Raw genomic sequence first — 23,377 nt, 5'->3', positions numbered from 1 at the left:
TGATCAATAAAAATATGTCAGAAAACCAAAATAAAACCAACAGAAGCTGATGCTTAAAGATGGAATTGTGCTGCTTTGAGGAACAGCAAGTTCCCAGTCTCTGGAATTCCGCTAGGATAAGTCAGAAAGGCAGTGGGGTGAGGTGCAAAGATGATTCACAAATCACAGTTCATGTGGTAGGGTTTGGGGGACCTCTATGTCATGAGGATTTCACTTACGTCACCCACTTACAGCATCGGGGAAGTCTCCACACAGCACTACAGAAGTAATAAGTAACACTTCTGACTATATGCATTCAAATAAAAGGAAAAAACCACTCAAGTAACACAGACATGTAGGTAACTAATGGAACAGCTCAAATCTGCATCAAGCATGCAATATTACCTTGACAGGATATGAGAAAAGCTTCACAAAACCGAAGTCGTCCCCAGTGGCCAAGAGGGAGCCATCTTTGGTGAGACTGGCAGCATTGACATCAGTCACGTCGCTGTGTGCCGGCCAGATTCCTTCACAGGTGGGCCCGAGGACACAGGTCCATGTGTCCCATTCTATCTTCTCACTCTGCAGGGGAACGAAACCGCGTGACCATTCCGTGTGGCCTTACTTCTTTTTGTTTTATTTAAAAGAAATGATTTTTCAAAGGAGTGCTTGTAAAGGACACACTTCAGGACAACAGGCATTTGTGCTGGGCGATGAGGCACTCCAGTTCTCAGCTGCCACCATTGTTTTTGTTTGTTTGTTCGTTTGTATTTATTTATTTTAATGAGCCAGAGTCTCATTCTGTAGCCCAAGCTGGCCTTGAACTCTCAGTAATCCTCCCGTCTCAGCCTCCCGAGCGCTAATATTACACAGGCACAAGCATTATACCCAGCAACTGAGTTGCATATTGAAGTAGCAACATCATGTCTCAATTAGCTAACACTACAGTCAAATATACTCATATATTTTTTTCTAGACCAAAAGCGCCCCTTGGAATTATGGAACCCTGGCATAATAAAGGGTTGCAAGACTTTCAGCCCTGGCGCTGGCACCTTATGTGAGAATATTTTTTTTGCTGTGGGTAGCCATGTTTAACAGCATGCCTGGCCTTCCCCCCTTAGATGCCAGCATCATCCTTCTTTTCAAGGAATGAAAAAGCCTGAAGGTAAACAGTGACCTGTGTTCATAATTAACACTGACAGGTTTGATTAGAATGCACATTTTCAACCAAGGATATATGTAATATTTAATTATATTCATTAAATTATATTAATATATCATATCTATTATACATAATTTATTTTCATTTTATGTTCATTAGTATTTTGCCTCCAGGTCTGTGTGAGGGTGTCAGAAGCCCTGGAACTGGAGTTACAGACAGTTGTGAGCTGCCGTGTGGGTGCTGGGAATTGAACCTTGGTCCTCTGAAAGCACAGCCAGTGCTCGTAACTGCTGAGCCATCTCTCCAGTCCCCCAAATCTTTAAAAATCTTTATGTAAGTTACCTCTGATGGCCTTATTGTGTGTCTTCTGCCTCTTGGAGCTTCAAAGAAAAGTTGTTCTTTGGCACCTGAATTAACTTGCAACAATTTCCCTGTTGTAGAAATCAGAGAGGAAATTAAACTGTATATTTATCATTTCATTGTAAATGCTAAGCATGACTAGCACAGTTTTTGTCATTTTAGTTAGTCTCATGAATTGAATTGAATGTATGTTAGTTATACTATTCCAAAAAGCACACGAATATCAACACACAACATGGAATAATGCCCAAAGTCTAATTTAAAAAATATGGTTCTCATAAAATTTGACCTTGAATGTCTGTCAAATAACAGAAGAATCAAATCTGGTGTTTGCTCAGCACACTAAAGTGAGCTCTGATTTCACAAGCCATGACAAGATAAAAATTTCCACTCATTTCCTCACTTCTGCCTAATACGTAGAAAAGGTAAATGCAAGCTGCCTGGCAAGAGTCTGGCATCAGAAGTGAGATTCATGTGACAATTGCATTTGCTTAGTTCTAAATTCTAAATCTGTCCTTATTTATTTTTTCAATTAATTATTTATTACAGTTTATTCACGTTGTATCCCAGCTGTAGGCCCCTCCATCATTCCCTCCCAATCCCACTCTCCCACCCTCATCTCCTCCCATGCCCCTCCCCAAGTCCACTGATAGGGGAGGTCCTCCTCCCATTTCATCTGACCCTAGCCTATCAGGTCTCATCAGGACTGGCTGCATTGTCTTCCTCTGTGGCCTGGCGAGACTGCTCCTACCTCAGGGGGAGGTGATCAAAGAGCCAGCCACTGAGTTCATGACAGAGACAGTCCCTGTTCCCATTACTAGGGAACCCACTTGGAAACTGAGCTGCCATGGGCTACATCTGTGCCGAGGTTCTAGGTTAACTCTATGCATGGTCCTTGTTTGAAGTATCAGTCTCAGAAAATACCCTTGTGCTCAGATTTCTTGGTTCTGTTGCTCTCCTTGTGGAGTTTCTGTCCAATCTGTTTTTAAAGTTAGGGACACACAACAAAAACTCCACAAGCACTGAACCTCCTAAGCTTGTCACAACTGAAAACTTCAAAAGGAGGAAGTGTCCATGATCTACCTTCCATAGCCAGAAACTCCCTTGGCTCGGGACGATGTGTTGATTGCCTCAGTCCAGACATCATGCATCTGCTCTGTAAATAACTTACACAAAATGCTATTTCCCTACAGTTGTATATCTAGGAACTTTGAGATGTTCTTGGGAAAAACAATACCCAAAGATTCCTTAGTATTTTGCATTTTGCATGCTGTCTGTAACATTTATTACATAGTCTGAAACCTAAAGATGGTCTGAGCAAGTGTTTCCAAGTGATAAACTAGTAAATGAGATTCTGTCTTTAAGGAGCTCCACAAGGAGAGCAACAGAACAAAAAATCTGGGCACAGGGGTCTTTTCTGAGACTGATACTCCAACCAAGGACCATGCATGGAGATAACCTAAGACCCCTGCACAGATGTAGCCCATGGCAGCTCAGTCTCCAAGTGGGTTCCCTACTAAGGGGAACAGGGACTGTCTCTGACATGAACTCAGGGGCTGGCTCTTTGATCACCTTTCCCTGAGGGGGAGGGGCAGCCTTATCAGGCCACAGAGGAAGACAATGCAGCCAGTCCTGATGAGACCTGATAGGCTAGGATCAGATGGAAGGGGAGGAGGACCTCCCCTATCAGTGGGCTGGAGGAGGGGCATAGGAGAAGAAGAGAGAGGGAGGACGGGATTGGGAAGGGACAAGGGGGGCTACAGCTGGGATACAAAGTGAATAAACTGTAATAAATTAAAAAAGAAAAGAAAAAGAAAATAAATGAGGTTCTCCAGTCTCTCCACTGTTGACATTAATAGCTTCTAATTTGGTAAGCTATCTCATGACTGGTGATGGGGCTGCCTACGCTCTGAGACCTAAAGGGATCTGAGAGAAGAGGAGTATTTAAGTGATCTTTCACTGTTTAGCATTAGAAGGATGTAAGCAACCATTATTTTTCTAACAAACTGAAAATATCTGCAAAGAAACTAAGTATTGGGACTTTCAAAAGTGGCTGCAAGATATGTGAGAAAAAGGTTACAAGATTCGGGCCAGCTGTTTTCTGAGTGCAGCCATTTCTTGATAACTCTCGAGGTGTACAGCAGTAAAACACTCGGAGGGCTGTTAAGTCTCACGTCATCGCAACAACTCACTTTACTAGCTGCAGTTTTAAAGATATACTTCATAGTTAAACCACTAAACCCTAAGCTAGCTAGGTGAGTCGCTGACTGCAAGGGCGTTAGAGACTACAGAGAGACAAACACAAGGAGGGCCAGGCCAGGCACCTGGCCCATCCGTCCTTGAGCACCCCCTCTACTGAAGGTGAGTTTAACTCTGCTGGCCCGGGAGGGCCCGGCCCACACTGGACTAGGCAATCACAAAATGGTTTTTCTCAGGAAGATGGCATCAGGGATGCTGAATCTGTGGGTGCCCCGCTGGGATGAGAGGTGGATTTTGGAGCTGAGAGGGACATCTGGGGACAACTGAGACTGCGCAGCACGCAAGTGAATCAAGGAAGGTTTGTGTGTACAGGTGTGAGGAGGTCACGTTACACACAGGACCCAGAGGAGCAGCAGGTATAATTAGCTGCCTCACGCAGGAAAGGAGAGAGCAATTGCTTGCCTCATTTCTCAGAAATTTCTAGTTCATTATTTGTTTGTTTGTTTTCTTTCTTTCTTTTTTCCTTTCTTTTGGTTTTTCCAGACAGGGTTTCTCTACGTAGCTTTGGCTGTCCTGGAACGTCGCTTAGTAGGCGAAGCTGGCCTTAAACTCAGAGATCTGTCTTGCCTCTTGCCTCTGGAGTGTTGGAGCAAAGGCCTGAGCTAGCTCCACTTCTGGGCTTCTGGTTCATTCTCAAAGCCAGTTCTTTAGCTACAGCTTCCTGCATTTAGAGGCTATCAGCTTTCCAGATCTTCCAGAAAATTCACGCTTCATCATTATTTTGAAATGTCAGTTAGTTTGCATGGGTTTCTGTTTCTTGTAAGATAGAATATGAATTAAAACAACCGTAATTATGGGTATGTGTTTTCTCCCTTCTTTTAAATTGTTACATGGAAGAAATGTTTGGTCACCACTCTTTCTTTCCCTCTGCTTCCTGTGCATTCTCTTTCTCTGCTTCTCTTCTCATTCCTGCCCCAAGTGCATGTATGCACACACCACACTGAGGCTGGAAACAAGGAGCAGAAGCAAAGACCAAAAAAAAAAAAAAAAAAAAAAAAGGCTGTAGAATCCCTGTATTATTGCGCCCAAATAACAGACACTGAATTCTTCCATAACTCACATTTTTATCACGAGAAAAGTCTCTTAACAGAGGAAACAGGACAGAAAAACAAGACAAACCAACAAACAGAAACCAAACCAACCAACCAACCAGTTCTCATTGCCCAGGAGAGATAGGTGGTCACACAGAGCAAAAGCCACATGCGCTACAGGCCAGGGTAATTACAGAATTGTTCCACATGAACCCAACTTAGGCCATTGGCAGTGAAAATGGATGAAATGTCCTGTGAAAGCTCCAACTCTTGATGGGCTAAAGATCACGTAGTCCTACTGTTTTTAGAAATGCGCTTTTACTATCTAGAATAAATCCTGTGTTCCATCTCTCCCTGCGCATTCTTTCTCTAGTGTTCCATGCATGAGTTTTCATGTGGGGCACTGACGTTCCTGCAAAAGCAAATGAGCCTGCCGTTGCCATGGGCACGGAGCGGCTGAAGCTGAGGCTGTGCCTATGCCTACGCGCCATTCTCAGCCCTGCCAAGCCAGCTGGCTCTGGCAGATGCTCTCACTATTTCTGACAAGATAAGAGGAACAAACAAACTCCTGCATCTAAATTTTGCTCTTTATCCCTTTGCTCTCAAGGCCTCTGCTGTGAAAAGGTAGGCTGCTCTTGGGGAGCGTGGCATAATCCTGGGATGTAGCCCTTTGGGACCCAGCATATCTGGATGACAGATGGTTCACAGCTGATGGGACTGTAGTTAAACAACAAGCTTAACTGCAAGTGACCTGGGTGCACCCGCTCCTGTTCTCAAGCTGGCGTAGACTTCAAAGGTCACATGTCTGTACAGGGACCTCTGAGGGTGGCTTCTTCACCCAACTGAACACCCTTTTATCAGTCGGTTCTTCAAATGCCTCGGCCTCTCCCTCCTCCTACTCTGAATGCCTCCCCAGTCCTGGGAGCTAGCCTGGGGTACAATAAAGGGCAAGAAGGTATTGCCCCTCTACCTGTGATGGCTCCACTCTGGGGTACTCTACACAGACTCTCTCTCAGCAATCACCTGCTCCCAAAGCAGCAACCTGGTCATGACCAAACAAACAAACAAACAAACAACAAACTTGGGTTTTCTATCTTGAACTCTTCAGTATACAGCACGCAATACAAGGCCTGCACACTTGAGAAAAACAAAAACGAACTCAACTCTCCAAACGTAAACCTAAACTACAGTATGGCAGGACCTTGCACCTGCTAAGACAGCTACCAGCCAAACAGAACATCTAAGTTCTAAGAACATGATGCAGACGAATGGAACGCTGTGTGCTGCTGCTCGCAGGAAGGCAAACTGGTGCAGCTGCCGTGAAGAACAGTGCAGAGGTTGCTCACAAATCGCCAACAGTCCTAACAACTGTGTACTCCACCATTTCCATTCCTGGCACTGAAAGCGTTCTTGGAACGATGCTTGTGCACCCAGATTCATGGCGGCATTGTTTACAGTGGCTAAAGTGTGGAGGTAACTGAGCTGTGCATCAGCAGATACACACCGAAGCAGAATGTGGAATGGACACACAGCCAGCTCTCATGTGCCTTAAGAAGGGATTCTGAAGAAGGGATCTGCTGCACGGATGATCCACAAGGACACCATGTGGAAGGACATGAGCTAGTAACTAAAGGACAATCCTGTGAGAGTCCACTAAGATGAGGAACACACAGAAGTTAATTTTAAAAGGCACAAGGTAGAAGTTTCTAGGGACTGCCAGGAGAGCTGCTGCGTGCTAGAGAACTAGAGTCTCACAGCAGAGGTGAGCTCTGAAGGTGGGCAGTGGGAATGGCCACACGAGAGAGGGGATACACCTGTGCTTGGAATGGTGTATTCAATAATGGCAACATGTTTATACATATTTTGCATTTAAAATATCTTTAACATTTTTCAAATGGGGCACACTGTAATTCCAGTACTTGGGGAGGCAGAGGCAGGTGGATTTCTGTAAGTTCGAACCCAGCCTGGTCTACAAAGTGAGTCCAAGACAGCCAACACTACACAGAGACACCCTGTCTTAAAAAAACCAAAACAAAAAAATTTCCAAATCAAAATTACATATATCTCATTTTTCTATTGGCTCTTCACTTTCAAAATAAAACTACCAATGGGGGGTTACTCCCTAGCAGTGACTGCAGAAGGGAAATTTCACACATCATGTCAAGTGTTGAGCAGTGGACTCAGAACAGTCATCTCACTCTACATCCACAGAGAAAGGAGGAATAGGAGAGCCACTGCCTTCTTGAGCTTTTAAGACAGCAGAACAGAGAATACAGGAGAAGTGGGTGGTGAGAGGCAGCTGTTCCGATCAACCTTTGGCCACACCAACTCTGACTCACGTGGCAGTATTCCTGCCTGACCACAGACTCCATCCCATGACCTTGACTGTCTGTCTGTCTGACATGGCCCCGACCTGAAAGCTCTTGTTGGGACTGGCACCTCTGACAATGGTTATATGGTTTCCTTTCTACCTACCATACTCCAATAACTCCCGCAGGCCATAAAGTGCAAATAAATTTCAAATTCTAGCGCAGCAAATCATGCCATGGCTAAACAGCTGCCTGGCCCAGTCTGCGGCTATCTCAAGAAATACTTGAAATAAAGTATTATTTATTAAGTAAATATAACTAATTAAATGTTAAATAAAAATAAAATAATAGTTAAATAAGAACACCAGAGTCTTTGGAGGGACCTCCTTCTGGCTCAGGCCCTTGCCACCTTTCTCTGACTTTATTGGTTGCTTTCGAGAATGCAGCACTCAGAGTGACCTAGAGCTACCCAGTGTGTCCAGAACAAAGCTCAGCACGCATGAGTGTGATGGAACACATCCATTTCCTCTACCCCCTCAGCTGAGATCACTCACCACTTCTTAACCGCCCACTGGCCCTCCCGCCTTCCCAGCTCTGCACACCGTGTTTCTTCTGCCTGGGCTACTCCTCCTTAACCGGTGACCCACGCCTACAAAGGCATCTTGGATTTCCCTTGGAGCTCGCTCCTCAGAACACACACAGCACTTGCTGTTCTTCTACCACAAGAGACTGTGGCTTCTCAGCAAACAAGGATCCTGCCCACTCCTAACCGTTTGCTCCAGACTCTTAACATTAGCCAAGTCTCCAGACCAGATCTAACGCTCTTTCCCTGTGTAGTGCTTACAGTCCACCCTGATACTGACTTGGCCCATCCTGAGCCTCCTTACTGCTTTCTCTAGGCCTCACAGCTCCTCATCTGATGCCTACATCATTGCACTCCTGTGGTCTTTCAGAAAAAGACCATCTCTCTCCACAAACTGTAACTTTTTTCATATTTTCTCTCTCTATATTTTCCGTATCCTGTGTTTTCTTTTTATTTATTATTTATAATTTAGTTACAGTTTGTTAACTTTGTATCCCAGCTGTATCCTCCTCCCTCATTCCCTCTCAATTCCACCTCATCTCCTCCCTGCCCCTTTCTGAACAAGCCCATCTCCTTCCCTAAAGTATAACATTTTCTATTTTACAGAGAATGGAAGCCATGCCTTACTTCTAGAGCCACATTTTCTGACTTAAGACTTTGCAAATGGTAGATTCTAGCTGTATTAAACAGACAGGTCTTCATGGTTTTGTGGAAACAACTTGGAGGAGAAAGGGGAAGCTAGGAGCTTTGGAGAGCAAAGATAAATTTAGGTGAGCTGAACACAGCTTTCTCTCCCCACTGACAGATGAACATTGCTTGAGGGCTTCAGGGGCTGAACTCCTGGAGATACAGTGTTGGTCAGGAAGGATGAACAGACAGGCAAGGACAGATCTTACACAACTCAAGGCACTCATGGTAACTCAAGGCAACATGTTTTCTTGAGCTTAAGCCCCAGAGGCTTCAATTAATAATGAGAAGTTCATGGAATAGAAAGATTCTCAAAATGGTAACCACAGCCACTTCTTGACTGCCAGGTTAGCCTGGGCTGCTGGGCTAGCCTCATGCAGGGACTGTGGGTCTTCTTCCTGCTTTTCTCTAAAGCTCAAGTGCCATTCTCTCTGGAAATGATGCATGAACATGGGCTGAGTTAAGTTACGTCTTAAAAACCACAACCTGCTTTACCTCTAGAGTCCCAGTCAATGTGTGTGATGTAGCTAGACGCTCCTTTACAGATGCCAACCCTCTTGCTCGTAAGCACGTTGTAAATATCCACGAAGTTATCATGGGACGCCACAGCAAGGTATTTTCCCGTATCTACAGAGACAAGCACGCGGTTAACAGCAACACATCTGAGGCAGGAATTCACCTCCAGGAACTTAAGATTTTGAAGTGGGAGAAAAGTCAAAGAAACTTTTAGAACAGTCCATTTTTATTTAAAAGAAATTGTCTCAATATTTCTATTTTTAAAAGTATCTACTACCACCTTCACCTTTTGAAAATTTTATGTCAGAGATCATTTCTTTTCTGTGATGGAAAGAGACCATGTCTTCTACGGTGTCAGCATTTACCACCAAGAAACTCCCATCATTCAAGCCAACTGCTAAGGCTTTCCCATCAGGGGAGAAGGCACAACATCTTCCTCCTACAAAAGGATCCGAGAGAAATACAAGTGGGCACTTCGCTGTTGAGTAAAGCAGATGGAGACATGGCAGGAGCATGCATGTGTGTATCACATTTTACATGTGACCGAGCCTTTAGCACTCCCGAGGTGGGAATTAAGATGTCATCATTTGGGGACTAGTGAGACAGTTCTGTGGGTAAAAGTGCTTCTTATACAAGCCTGACAAGCTGAGTTTGAACCTGATTACCCATGGTAGAGGGAGTGGACCAACTTCCAAAAGTTGTTTCTAGACTTCCTGTGTGTGTGTGTGTACATATAACATAATAAATACTTATTTTTAAACCTCTAAAAAATGGAATAATTTAAATATGTCTTCCTCCCACACACTAGCAAAATCACATTTTAAGGCTGGAGAAATAGCTCAGAGGTTAAGAGCACATGTTGATCTTACAGAGGACCTCAGTTTTGTTCCCAGCACCATATCAGTGGGCTCACAACTGCCTGTAACTATCGTGTCAGGGAATCTGACATGCTCTTATGTGGGCACCTGCACATACCTTCACATACCTCCACACAGATACACAGATACACATAATTAAAAAATAAATCTTGCTGGGTACAATGGTGCACCCCTGTAATTCCAGCACTAGGGGAGGCAGAGGCAGGTGGATCTCTGCGAGTTCGAGCCCAGCCTGGTCTACAAAGTGAGTCCAAGACAGCCAACGCTACACAGAGAAACCCTGTCTCAAAAAAAAAAAAAAAAAAAAAAGAAAAGAAAAAAGAAAAATACATTTTAAGTTTCCATAATGTTATCCGTTTGTTTCTTTATCTTGGAGTATTCAGGCTTTTTAAGGAAGGTAGGGTGAGCTGGTGCAGGAGAGAGCTGGATAGATAATGCATCCTCTGAGAAAAGAGGACACATTCAAAAAGACAAGCTCTCTAACCAATTTCTAGAAACAATTTTTGGGATGTCATGACTGAAAACACATTTGTTTTATTTAGAAAACCCGCATGATTTTAATTTTTCTGCTCCACAGACCGCAATGCACAGATAAGAGGTGGAAAATTCTCTTTGACATAGTCCTAATCATGCTGCCTTCTGCTGAGGTAGCTCAATCCAGCCTCCACAGGGACCCACACCTCTGCTGACAGATGTTGAAAGCTGGGTAAAGCTGGTCACTTTGAACTGGCCTATGCAAGCAACATCTCCATTCATTTGGCCACTTGATGCTTATTCGCCTCCCGTGAGGCGGCCGTACCACTGGTACCGGGACAATGAGAAGGGCAGCTAGCCCTGGGGAGAGCCGTCACGTACCACTCAGATTAAGCCGTGGTCTCAGAGTGAAAGGACAGACATCAATCATCATGCCAGAATAGCAGGGGGATTAGATGAGCTGTTACCTAAGATACAGCAATGGCTGCGCAGTCTTTAGCCTAGGGACCCAAGTCCATTGACCAGCTTCCACAACAACACCCCGGCCTCATTTCCCAGTGCAAGTTAGTGAAGTTCGGTTGTTTAGATCATGGCTTTGGACTTGGTTGAAATCCTTGCTCCACCACCTGCCAAGCCGTAGGGCCCGGGTCAAGTGAGGCACTGTGGGAAGATCGTGATAGCCAGGGCGCAGGCGTGCCGCGAGGCCACCGTGCTGCGGTTTGCACTCAGTTTCACTCTGTGTTACTTGGGTGAGCTCGGACAAACCACTACAGTAACCTGTCTCCGTTTCCGTATCTGTAAGTGGTGAGGATAACGACCTTGTTCCCTGGCTCTCTGCAGAGGACGCGTCATGTGCATGCTTTTCAGCTCTCGACTGTTGTTACCAGCTCAATATGTTTTCATTTTGCATCGTTCCTTCAGACTACCCCCTGCGTCTCCGCATAAACAATGACAGAGCACAAATATTTAAAGGCCAAAACTCAGCCTTTGCTGCCTTAAGAATTTTTTTTTAAATTTTTCTTATTAGTTACACTTTGTTAACTCTGTATCCCAGCTGTATCCCGCTCCCTTATTCCCTCCCAGCCCCACCCTTCCTTCCCTCATCTTCTCCCTGCCCCTTTCCAAGTCCTCTGATTGGGGAGGACCTCCTCCCCTTTCTTCTGATCCTGTTTTATCGGGTATCTTCAGGACTGGCTACAAAGTCCTCCTCTGTGGCCTAGCAGGACTGCTCCTCCCTTGGGGCTGGGGAGGTCAAAGAGCCAGTCATTGAGTTCCTGTCAGAAATAGTCCCTGTTCCCCTTACTATGGGAAACCAACTGGTTACTGAGCTACCACGGGCTACATCCGAGTAGAGGTTCTAGGTTATATCCATACATGGTCCTTGGCTGAGTGTCGGTCTCAGAAAAGACCCCTGTGCCCAGATATATTTGGTTCTTGTGGAGCTCCTATCCTTTCCACATCATATTAACTCCCCTTCTTTCATATGATTCCCTGCATTCTGCCGAGGGTTTGGTTATGAGTCTTAGTATCTGCTTTGAAACACTGCTGGGTAGAGTCTTTCAGATGCCTTCTGAAAGACTTATTATTATTTATTACTCCTGTCATATGTTCAATGCACATCCCATTTGTCTTTCTAAATGAGGATTGATCGTCTTAAGAATTTTTTTAATACTACGCGACTCAGCTCCCTTGTTGCCTCCTTAAGGAAGCGGTCCTAGGTGGCAGGTTTGAGCCGTGCTTCTGTGGCCTCTTGTTCTTGCGGGATGGCTTCATTCTACCCCTCGCTCGTCTCCATCTACTCTCGGCCTGGGCAGATTGTGGTAGGGGCTCCCTTTCCTCTTGGTGTCAGGGTAGGTTTGGCCAAGATGGAGCACGGCAAGACTGGAGGTGGAGCACTGGGAGGTCGGACGTCCGCTCCTCCAGCCGCCTGAAAAGCCGCCGTGCCACACACTTCTCCCTCCCCATCCCACCAACCACCCTGGCCGTTTGTCTCTGCAAGCCCAGGCCTGGCAGCGGCACCTGCGGTTACCGGCGGCATAGCCTGTACTATTCTTGGTCATTTCTTTAGACCCTACCCGCCCCTTTATGAAGAGTTCTACTTTTAGACGCTTCTCAAATTACCCAAGTAAGCAGGCCAGCTGCTGCTGGGACTCCTTTCAGATCTCGTCTATATCTGATTCGGGAGATAACCCTGTTCCCTGTGGGATCCTCAGGGCCTGACGTACAGAGCTACCCAAGAAGCATTTGCTGGACTGCTACCTCCTGGCGCACCGGCTGTGTGCCGATGTCTAACACACATTTTGGACATCAGGTATTTTTCCCTATCAAACTGATCTTTTATTTTCTATAAATTCTGGGGACTGTTAGTCCTAGAGATAAACAGTAGTGGTGTTTTTTTTTTTTTTTTTTTTTTTTCCATTTTGTTTTGTCTATAGAAGCTGACACACTTTTCAGCGAGAAGAAGAAACGCCCCAGTGTCAAGTATCTGTGCAGTACAAGCCGAATGAATGGCGCAGGGGCCCTCTGAGATGAGGCTAGGCTTCTGGAAAACCTCCACGTGCTCTTAATTTCAACCGCGCGGTGAGCGCTGAATTCCCTTGACTATATTTTTGGGGTGTGTGGCAGGTGTGATTATTAAACGGTAGCTGGATGAATGAGTGAGTGAGCCCGACACAGACTGCTGCCTGGAAACAGACGCCTTTACCTGCACGGAGAGGTTCTGTACCTTTTTTAAGCTTCCGAACCGCCAGCATGCGGTGCTGGGAGGAAAGCTCCCAGATCCGAAGGGTTTTGTCGTCGCTTACTGTCGCACAGATGGGCAGGAGAGGGTGCGCCGCGAGCCCCCACACTTCCCCCTCCATGTGTCCCTGTGGGCGAGGAGACAGGGCAGAGCAAAGCCTTCTGGTGAGCCGCATGTTCAGGCGGAGAGTGCCGCAGACAGGCTAGGACACGAATAGACAGCTTCGAGATGGCTGCACTAGGCCATTTCTTCGTATGTCCTTTAAGCAGGTGTTGACGGCACAAATCATTCTCTCAGAAGGTAAAACACAGGACTCACTCGCTTATAGCATGGGAGACATTTTATCACCTAGCCACAAACATCCATATAAACGTTCCCACCCTCACCCTCATTTTGTATGTGTGTGTACATGCACATGATGGACTGCACAGATTTCTGTACTTTGTGTGGGGAGGATGAGGTTAACGTTGGTTGTCTTCTTGAATTGCTCTCCACCTTAATTCTTGAAAAGGGTCTCTCAGTAACTTGGCAAGGCTGGCTGACCAATGGGCCCCAGGGAACCACCTGGCTTTGCCCACCTCCGGGCCCTAGCCTTGGAGTCAGAGATGTCTGCATTTAACGTAGAGATGCCTAGCTTTTAACATAGGTGCTGGCATCTTGCACTTTGAATAGCAAACACCTTCCCATCTGAGCCATCTCCCTAGATCCTTTTCCTGCTTTAACTGCATAATCATACTGTGTAAACAGTTGTGGTAAGACAACTTAATCACAGTGACACCACAATCGAAACGACTGCCTCTGTGAATCCACACTCTATGGCGAAGGCGCCATCCATCTTTGTGGTGGAACTAGAGAGCGATATTCTTGTTTCTCCAACTGTAGTCCTTCAAATGCATTGCACTTGGTCAGCTCCCATACTTGGGATTGAACCTAGGGCCTCATGCATGCTACTCATTTAGTCTGGATGTATTTAGTCTGACTGAAAAGGAATAAACCTAGATTTTAACTTCGACAGACATAGGTGTAGCTCAGACCCATATTTGTTCATAAATTGGTATGCCCGTGTGCCAACAGTGATCACCAGAAAGCTGAACAGGGCTAAAAATATACATGGAGACAATTCCACTCTCCCGTATCTTATCACACACAGAATACTCCAACTGCCTTAGAAACGGTAACTGAGATAAAACAGTATTTAAACATCAACACTTAACACAAAGGAAACAACTCACTCCTCAATAAAGCAACCCAGAGAAGACATTCGTGCTGCACAGTAATAAGCAGTTACTGCCTGGCTGTAACAGGCATGCCACACACACACGTCCCTGGGGGGGGCGGGGGCTTGCAGTTGGGATCTGTTGGGGAACAGGCAGCTTTCCAAAGGGAAATCGGATGACAGCTTCTCTGGGAAGCTGTCTGAGCAAAACAATGACCTGGCAGAAGATGCCAACTTCCAGCTGTACCAGGCAGTCATGTATCTGGGGAAGAGTAGAGCTGAGCAGCAAGGGTTGGTTCTACATCCCTCAGAATCATGATAGATTGCATCCTCAGCGTGGGTCTTTTTACAAGTCTTTCACCTCAGAGTCACAAAAGATGTGGGTACCAAGCCATCCCAATCAGTCTCTCTTGGACTGAGAGTTGTGCAGATCAGGCTCTGTGATTCTTTTAAACCACCTGCTCAAACTGGTTTCAAAACGATTATTTTTCTCAAGCTGATCACTTTTAACTCCTACATGGTACAGGGACAATGAGGCAGGCTGGAAAGACCCTAAATGACACAAGAAATGAACCAAGATTTGACTTTACTCATCACTTAGGAAGCTGACCATAGCAGTGTAATGTCTCCATTGTACTGGTTATATTCCAAGTGTGCTCCGTGGGGTTTTCAAAACCTGCTACCAGCTGCTGGCACCCCCAGTTCCCAGACCAGCTGCCCTTGTCTTAGACAGCACTCCCCACTGAAAGTGTGTCAGAAGTCACTCAAAACTGGAAAGGAAGTTCTGAAACTTGCCCACAGCTGTGTAGCTGATGTGGCTTTACATCACCTCTGTGGTACCTGAACATTCCCCCAGCATCTGTCTTCTCTCCAAACATGGCTATGGTCCCCTAGGGAGCAGTTAGCCCTTATTCCATCAGGTCTACCACAAAGCATAGGGAGGCCATTTCAGGAACCTCAAGGATGACCTGAACTGTAAAAGGAACTTTTATTGCCCTGTTTCAGTTGTTGTCTTGAAGGCTCCCTGTCTTTGTCTGCTAACACAGGCCTCGTCCTGGAAGCTTCTAGCCTCCACACAATCTAACCTAGTCCTTGACTGTTTTCTGCCTCTGAAACTTACTGCTTAATAATCTCATCCTTTCTTGTTCTTTCTGAATTCATGGCTGGCTGGATCACCTACAGCTATTCTGGCTCAAACTCCTCTCCCAGCTGACTTATTCGATCTGGCTTCTCTCTTGACCCATAAATTGCTTTGTTTGGCCTCAAACTAATGCCGGCAATCTTCTTTAATATCTCTTCTCTTTCTCATTCTCTGGCTCGTTCTATCTTTACCTGGATCTAGCTTGTTCTCTCATTCAACCTCTCTCTGTAAAACTTTCCCTGTTAAACTGCTTCCTCTCTCTCATTCTCTCTGTTGCTCCCTTGGGTAGCTTCCCTTTCCTCTCTGTTCTCGTGAGAGTTGGGTGTACTCTGCCTTCTTCTATCCATGCCAATCTGGCCATGTGCTTTGTTTGCTCCACGCTGACCCATGTGGCTCTGCCTCCTTTTCTCCCTCCATTACTCTCCTTCCCATTATCCTTCTGTCCCCAAAGTCCTTAGATATTAGATCTGCCCCTCATATCTGCCCGGCCCAGGTGTAGCCCCCCCCCCTTTTTTAATTAACCAATCAACTTTAAATCAGGTAGAAAAAGGTTTACACAAGAACAGGTGTATGTGAGAATGTGCTCATCTGGGCAGCAACCAGATCTTGGGGAGCAAAATAATAACAATCAAATCTGAAGCACCAGACCATGCTGTTATAATTTCCCCATTTTGTCTAATTAAAAAGGCTATTTTTAAAAACTATGTACAGTAAGAACAATTATGAAACAATTATAAAAACCAGTAGGTGAGACTTACATACATAATATCTTGTTTAGAAAGTTAGTTTGTAGATGGACGCACCCATGTTTGAAAGTGATGTCTAACTGAGAGGCAGAAAAAGTGACGAATCAAAGAAAGATTTGACAGAAAAGGATGCGTCCAACTCTCATGAGAAGAAAAGGAAAGCTACTTAAGAGAGCAACACAGAGAACAGGAGAGAGAGAGGAGGCGGTTTAACTGGGACAATAATACATGACAGGTTGAGGGGAGAACAAGTAGACATAGGTGAAGACAGAATGAGCCAGAGAATGAGGAGCCAGAGGATTAGAGCAGATTGCTGGAGTTAGTTTGAAGCCAAACAGAGCAATTCAGGGGGCAAGAGAGAAGCCAGATTGAGCAAGTCAGCTGGCAGAGGAGGTTGAGCCAAAAAAGCTGAATTGAACCAGCCAGCCCAGAGCAACAAGAAAGGATGAGCTTGTGAGCTTATTAAGCAGTAAGTCTCAGAGGCTGAAGAGGTTCTAGGTTAGTTTGTATGGGGCTAGAAGCTTCCAGGACTAGGCCTAGGTTAGTAGACAGGCAATAAGCCTCTGAGACAACAACTGATACAGGTGAGTAAAAGTTCTTTTCACATACGGTGTTCAACATGGTTGGTAAAAAAAATATCCACCATTATTGAAGAAGAAGAAAAAAGCTCACAAACACTGCAGAAGCAGAGGACATCTGGCAGCAGTGTCACAGAGGACAGCAGACACCTGACAGACACAGAGGAGAAATGTACCCGGGATCATCTCCACAGGAAGAGTCAGTGCTTCCTGGATGAACTTGGCTGGATGCCCAGACAGACTCAGGAGACCTCAGAGCATTGGGAGCCTCAAGCCTAGAGCAAGAAATGACTCAGGAGCCTCCAAGACAGTGAGTCATAGTAAGCTACCCCAAGTAGCAATTTTAATTATATAGACAAACTTTTCCTGCATTAAAAATGGGAAATTCTATTTCAGTACCTTGAGAACAAGGGTAGGAGTTGAGGAAATGAGTACTTGAAAAAACCATTTCCATACTCATTGCAATTATGACCACCAGAGTAAACCCCTCTTTACTGTCAATTGCAATCTTTATACTTTTGCTCTCCAAAAAGGTTGAAAAAGATAGGTGTACAACAAGAAAAATCAGCCATGATAATACAAATGCTTGAGAGACAAGAGACAGAGAAACTAAAAGAACAGAAAATGCTTAATTGTGAACCTATGGTATCTAATGAAATTGAAGGTCAAGATAGACAGCCCCATGATAATGGGTAAGAAGCCTGGCTTGATGGAGCCCAGAGCACTGACATAAAGCTGGGCACGGAATGAGAGTGCCGAAATGTCTAGTTTATGCATAGATTCATAAAGATCTAAAGGGGAAATAAGGTTAGATGAAAGACACTGGAAGATGGGGGGAAAAAAAAACTACTGAATTAAATCAACCTATACACTTTAAAGATGTTTTAACATCAGAATGGAACTCAGGGAACATGTTATATTAGGGAAGAGATTTTGCCTATATTTCCATAGGTGATGAAAGACTAGGAGTTGCATTAAAATTGATAAGGATCCTTGATCCATATAAGAGAAATTTCCAGATCTGGGTGTGGAGGCACACACTTGTAATCCCAGCACTCACGGATGCAGAGGCAGGAGGATCTTTGTGAGTTCAAGGCCAGCCTGGTCTACAAAGGGAGTCCAGGACAGCTAAGGCTACAGAGAAACCCTGTCTTTAAAAAAAAAGTGTGTAGGGGTGCAGCTAAATTATCAGTTTTATGGACCAACAGATCAAAAGAAGATATATGTATGTTTCTCACCCACACTTGGATCTGGTTTGGATGATAAGATTCCGAACTTTGAGCATGTATTATCAAGGGATAAAGGCTCTTTGAGACTATAAACACAGGTTTCACATGTGGCCAGGATATCTGTAGCTAGTGGCCAGAGGTACACTACAGAAGGCTCCTGGGGTGACCTCTGCAAAGCCCCTGGTTTCAGAGCCTGGAACAATCATCTCCTCTTAAGTGTGGCATGACCTATGGCTTGATTCTAACCAGTGGAATGTGGCAAAGGTGACAGAAAGTTATAGAGAACACGTGATATAACTATGTTGCATAAGACTGTGGTATCTTTTCTTTCTTTCTTTTTCTTTCTTCCTTCCTTCCTTCCTTCCTTCCTTCCTTCCTTCCTTCCTTCCTTCCTTCTCTCTCTCTCTCTCTCTCTCTCTCTCTCTCTCTCTCTCTGAAAGACTAAGTGTATGAGAAATCCTATGTATATCAATGAACTCTGGGCAGATAGGTGATGGACTGAGGGGAGTCTCTGGGCAACAGCTAGCAAGAAAAACAAGTGCCAGTTCTACAGCCACAGGAACCAAATTCTGCCAACAGCCTAAGAGATCCCAAAAGCAGCTCTTGCCTCTGTGAGCCTCAGCCTTGGTAACAGTAAGCGGAGGAACCAGCTCAGCTGTGCCCCGACTCCTGGACCACAGAAATGAGTGCTGTTGTTGGGAACAGGTAGAGAACACCACGCTGGAGCATCCCAGGAAGTTCTGCATAATCCACGCACCCCGCGTGCCTCCTTTGCCCCACACCATTCTCAGCCATGACGCGATCATGGTTTGCAACATGTAATAAATGAGGTACCTGAACGAGCAGTGTCATCGGGCCATTCTTATCAATTTCTAGAATCTCTCCATTTTTTGTCCCCACAAGAATGTGTCCATGGCCCAGAGTGATGGCACGAATGGAAGGGTTATCCTCCAAAAGCAAGCCTGAGAGGGGAAACGCTGAATTTAGTAAACACTGCCACAGCAGGTTAACGTAGCGACTTCTGTTTCCAAAGTACGAGGACCAGGCAATCATCATTAATATGCCTGCCAGGGACTGAGAGCTCTGACTGAACAGAAGAGATCTGATTGGCTAAAAACCACCACTACAAGAAGGTGGTATCCCCGCCCCCATTCCCATCGACAGATACTTCCGATTGCAATATTCAGGGTGGTACCTTTTGAGCTGGTTGACAGTGCAGCCCTTTTGATGGCGTATGTCTTCAAGCATCTTTCAAACATATCATCCCAGAGTTCCACAATGCCATCCTTTCCGCCAGTTACAAAGCCCTGTGAAGGCATAAGAACACACACACACACACGACTAAACACTTTCCAGGTCCTTAGGTCCAATCTTGTTCATTTAGAAGATATACAAGACTGAAAAAAATCCAGTGATAACAGTCTTTTAATTTTTTTCATCATTTTTATGTGTATGAGTATTTTTGCCTGGGTGAGTATCTATGTACCATGAGTATGAAGTCTCTATGGAGGCCAGAGAAGGGTAATGGAGTCCCAAGAATTAAATTATAGATGACTGTGAACTACCACATGAGCAGTAGGACTCACACCTGGGTCCTCAAAAGAACAGTCTGTGTTATTAAGCACTGAGTCAATTATCCAACCCATGAAAAATTTTAATTAAAAATATTTCATTAAGCTCACAAGGAAGGAGTATTTTGAAGTTCATTATAGTAAAAACCCTTATTCTTATTATAGCTGGTCTTCTGCATCTTTGGATTCTGTGATCACACAGTAAGACTATGAGGGAAACGAAAGCCCTGCATCCGTATTGAACATGCGCAGGCATTTTTCTTGTCATTATTTTTCAAATACAAAATTACAATGGCTTGCACAGCATTTACATTGCATTAGTTATTACACATAATCTAGGAAGGACTGAAAATACATACTGGGGTATACATAATTACAAGTACATGGGGTGTGTGTGTGTGTGTGTGTTATACACAACTGCTCCTAGGATACAAGCAAATACTACTGTGTTTTTTAGAAAAGGAACCTGAGGACTTTTGGACCCTGGGATTCTCCAGGGTCCTAGAGCCAATTATAGTGGATACTGAGAACAGCTGGGTAAAACTGTGGCAAAGAGAGTCAATCCTCAACTTAAATACAAGTAGAGGATGATATGCTCTAAAGCATGTTATTGCTTTTCATGATGATTTTATAGTTTAATTTACTAAATAATAGAAGCATCTGACTCGGTTACTTCACACTGACTTCTAGGCCTCCACAAATTTTGCCTTATGCCTTAACTTTTTCTAACACTTACAATTCAGCCCAAATCAAATCCACCAGGAAAGGAGCAGCTTCACCACAAAAACTATTATTTTTAACTGTACTTTATTATTATAGCAAAGACCTACTTTTGTTTCGGGTTCGACATATTTACTTGATATATTTTTTTAAATGTGTTGAGTCGCTTAAAGTGAAGGTCGGAGGCACAGATGAATCAACAAAGTAGGACTGAGCGAAAAGGTGCCATTTTCAGGGATTCTAATTGAAGGAACGTGCTTTGAGCACCCCGGTGTCTTTGTAAAGAACACGGTGGAGCAGAACTGGCGGCTGGAACGCCTGGGACAATGGACTGGAGTGGAAATACAACCCGTACATACACTCCCCTCGGCCACTCCTGACCGCCGAACCTGTCTGTTCAGAAGCATAACAATTGGCCCTAACTAATATGAGGGACAACAAAATAATTACTTGGCACTGCTGGGTCTCTAGATGCTGCTGTCACTGGAAAGAAAGAAGTCGCTGAAATGCACCTGTGGTCTCTTATGCCGTTGTGTGTCCATATCTAACCCTGACTCCTAAAGTGACTTCTAGGAGGGACAGCCAGGAACTCCAGTGTGAGAAAATGGAGAAATGGTACAAGAACAGCTACTAACGCAAGAAAATATGTTTAAAAATCTGTGTTCTCTTCCTTATGATTCTTTGGTCAGTCCTGTCTGACAACTGCTTCCTAACTCAGATGGGACCATTTTTAGATCCAGGCATCTTAGTGGTTCTCCTAAAGCTGATAAGGAAAAGAGCCTGACAGACACCCCATACCTTGTCCAGTGCATACATCGCAAACACGGGCCCATCGTGCGCCTTCACCGTCTTCAGCAGCAGAACATCCTTCCAGATAAAAATGTCTCCAGTGGCTGCCCCTGAGAACACCAGGTCTTCCATTCGCCCGTAAGAAACACACATCATTGTTTCCAATTTCCCAGCACTTCCAAAAATCCCTCTTTTAGAAGTGAAGCCCCCACCTGGACCAGAAGAAGGGCATTCATTACCCTAGAGAGTTGAAGCTTCCAAAAAGCACAGAGAAGGGTTATCTCCAGAGACAAGAACATTGTCTATACTATGTGTCAAAGTCACAGAAACAACAAAGGTATCATATACTCGGCCACTCTGTCAGCATCTGCCCGATTCCCACTTTCCAGATGTGGTACTCAGTGCTAGCATAATTCAAGGACAGGGTTCCCTAAGGGAATCAGGTCTGGTTAGACAGAGGGATCAATACGCCTTCTAGTCCTACACACACATAACCTAAGTGTCGGTCTGCTGGAGGGGACAGTAACTCTGGCTCAGGGAGCAAGGAAAGCTTTAATGAAACCGAAAAAAAAAAAAAAAGAAGAAAGCATATAGTATGTGTAAAATGTAAATGTTATAAATTTTCTGCCTCAATTTTTTTTTCCTGGCAATTCTGGAGTGAGAAGGAACTATTGCATACAATATACAGGAAAGAAAAATATCACCACAATTTTCTATACTCTCTGACCATCGCTGCTAAAAGCAGCACCATTGAGGACATTTCCACCCAGGCTGGCTTCTGCATACACGGGGTGTTACTACTGTCCTTCCTGTAAAGGCAGAGGGCCTCAGAACATTGGTACTAAGGGTAACACTAAGAATTCAGATACAGTTGTAATAATGTCTTACAAATAAGAGTCGGCTACTATCCCATTTTTACTCATGCTTATTTATTCCTCGTTCTTGTCAGCATATAGTCTGACAAATATTTATTTTGATCACTTTCCGTGCACAGAGTCAGGGTTTAATGCATATGCTAAATTTGTTGATGTATTACTAAAAGAATCCTCAAAATATTGAAAACTTATTCACTCAACCAAAGTAATTGCTTCCTACTCAGCATTATAACATAATTACTGCTTTCAGCTCAGATGACTCAATGTGAAAATCATTGTTTTCACAGCAGAGCATTTTCAAAAGCTTTCTGGACACTGATGACTGTGTAGAATATCATACACAGTTTTGAGTTTCAAGTTTATGCAGTAAATAGTCCAATGCGAAGCTGGGGGAGAGTATTTATCAGGAACAGTTTAATTTCAGTTTGCAGAGTTTGTTTCTGGTCATCCAATGGCAATAGGACCAAGGCAAGGGGTCTGCTCTCAGCTACGGGAAACCCAAATAACAATGTGACAGTACCTGCTTGTTGCCAGAACTTGATGTGCTTAATTCCAACTGTAACCAACTTATCAACATAGTGTGGGTTACACTTTACCACAAATATTTTATCTTTGTGTCCCCTGTAAGAGACAAACAGAGAAAAACAACATCTAGTTTGGACAAAACTATTGATAGTTACATTCAAAACATGTATTTGATTTCATTTTCATTGAGCGTACAACAGGATAAATAAGCAAGTAAGAAAATGTTTAAAACACACAGGAGTATAAAACAACAGCATTGTGGAGGCTACATGTACGAGATTGCTCTCTTTCCTTACCCCAATGTTCCCACTTCTGTTTACTTAGTTTTGAGTTAAAAATTTAAATGTATCCGAATGTCTCCATAAGATGAAATTAATGACACCCGCATGGGATTGCATCTAATTCTAAGATGGTGACATCTTGGATAGGAGAAAGAAAAGGAATGGCAGCATTACTAAAGAAAAGCTTCAAACGGACGCCCTGTGCAAGATATTCTATCAGTGAATTTTGGCTAGAAATAGATTCACTATAAACTGAAGCCCCTGGCCCACAGCCATTGAAAGAAAAAGGATGTCATCTACTAATTCAGAACACTTTAGGATGCTAAACAATGAAAAGTTTAGGTTTACGTCCAGGCAAGAGGCGTCCACTGGGGGAAGGAGAGCATGGCTGTTATGGAGGTATCCGACCACTTCATAAGTGAGGCTGAAGGAGGAAACGCATGCCTGCCTGCAACCTGCTCAAAAGCCTGTGGCTGGGGAGGCCGTCGGCCATGGTGGAGAAGCTCCTGCTGCTCTGCTGAATGGAATCATGTCCCCAGTCAACCGTCCATTGAATATTTGTTTCTGCTCCTAGTTCAGGGCTACCGTTAGCTTGGTCAGAAAACCTTCTTTTGTGGTCAGCAGAAGTTACCTCAGAGGTTCCTAACTGGTCAAAATGCTGAAAGTAGGTGACGGTCGAATACTCTGCTCTACATGGGACGTCTGGATCGCCCTTTCTAGGCTCTGCA

The 23,377-nt window shown here is 44.5% G+C and overlaps 1 protein-coding gene across 3 annotated transcripts in view; it reads right to left on the bottom strand.

Moving 5' to 3' along the window:
- Positions 1–23,377, bottom strand: part of Eml6 (EMAP like 6) — a 225,456-nt gene that overhangs the window by 42,868 nt on the left and 159,211 nt on the right. For all 3 annotated transcript variants that reach the window (XM_060365115.1, XM_060365114.1, XM_060365113.1), the window contains exons 18-26: positions 22,364–22,464; positions 20,978–21,180; positions 19,084–19,195; positions 18,723–18,850; positions 12,964–13,105; positions 9,173–9,325; positions 8,866–8,997; positions 1,484–1,572; positions 385–561 (exon numbers count right to left, since the gene is read on the bottom strand). In XM_060365115.1, the coding sequence (XP_060221098.1) occupies positions 385–561; positions 1,484–1,572; positions 8,866–8,997; positions 9,173–9,325; positions 12,964–13,105; positions 18,723–18,850; positions 19,084–19,195; positions 20,978–21,180; positions 22,364–22,464 (1,237 nt within the window). The remainder of the gene's footprint in view (positions 1–384; positions 562–1,483; positions 1,573–8,865; positions 8,998–9,172; positions 9,326–12,963; positions 13,106–18,722; positions 18,851–19,083; positions 19,196–20,977; positions 21,181–22,363; positions 22,465–23,377) is intronic.

This window comes from Meriones unguiculatus, chromosome 12 (genome assembly GCF_030254825.1).
Source record: "Meriones unguiculatus strain TT.TT164.6M chromosome 12, Bangor_MerUng_6.1, whole genome shotgun sequence".
NCBI classification, from domain to species: domain Eukaryota; kingdom Metazoa; phylum Chordata; class Mammalia; order Rodentia; family Muridae; genus Meriones; species Meriones unguiculatus.
This window is presented reverse-complemented; position numbering and strand designations above follow the sequence as displayed.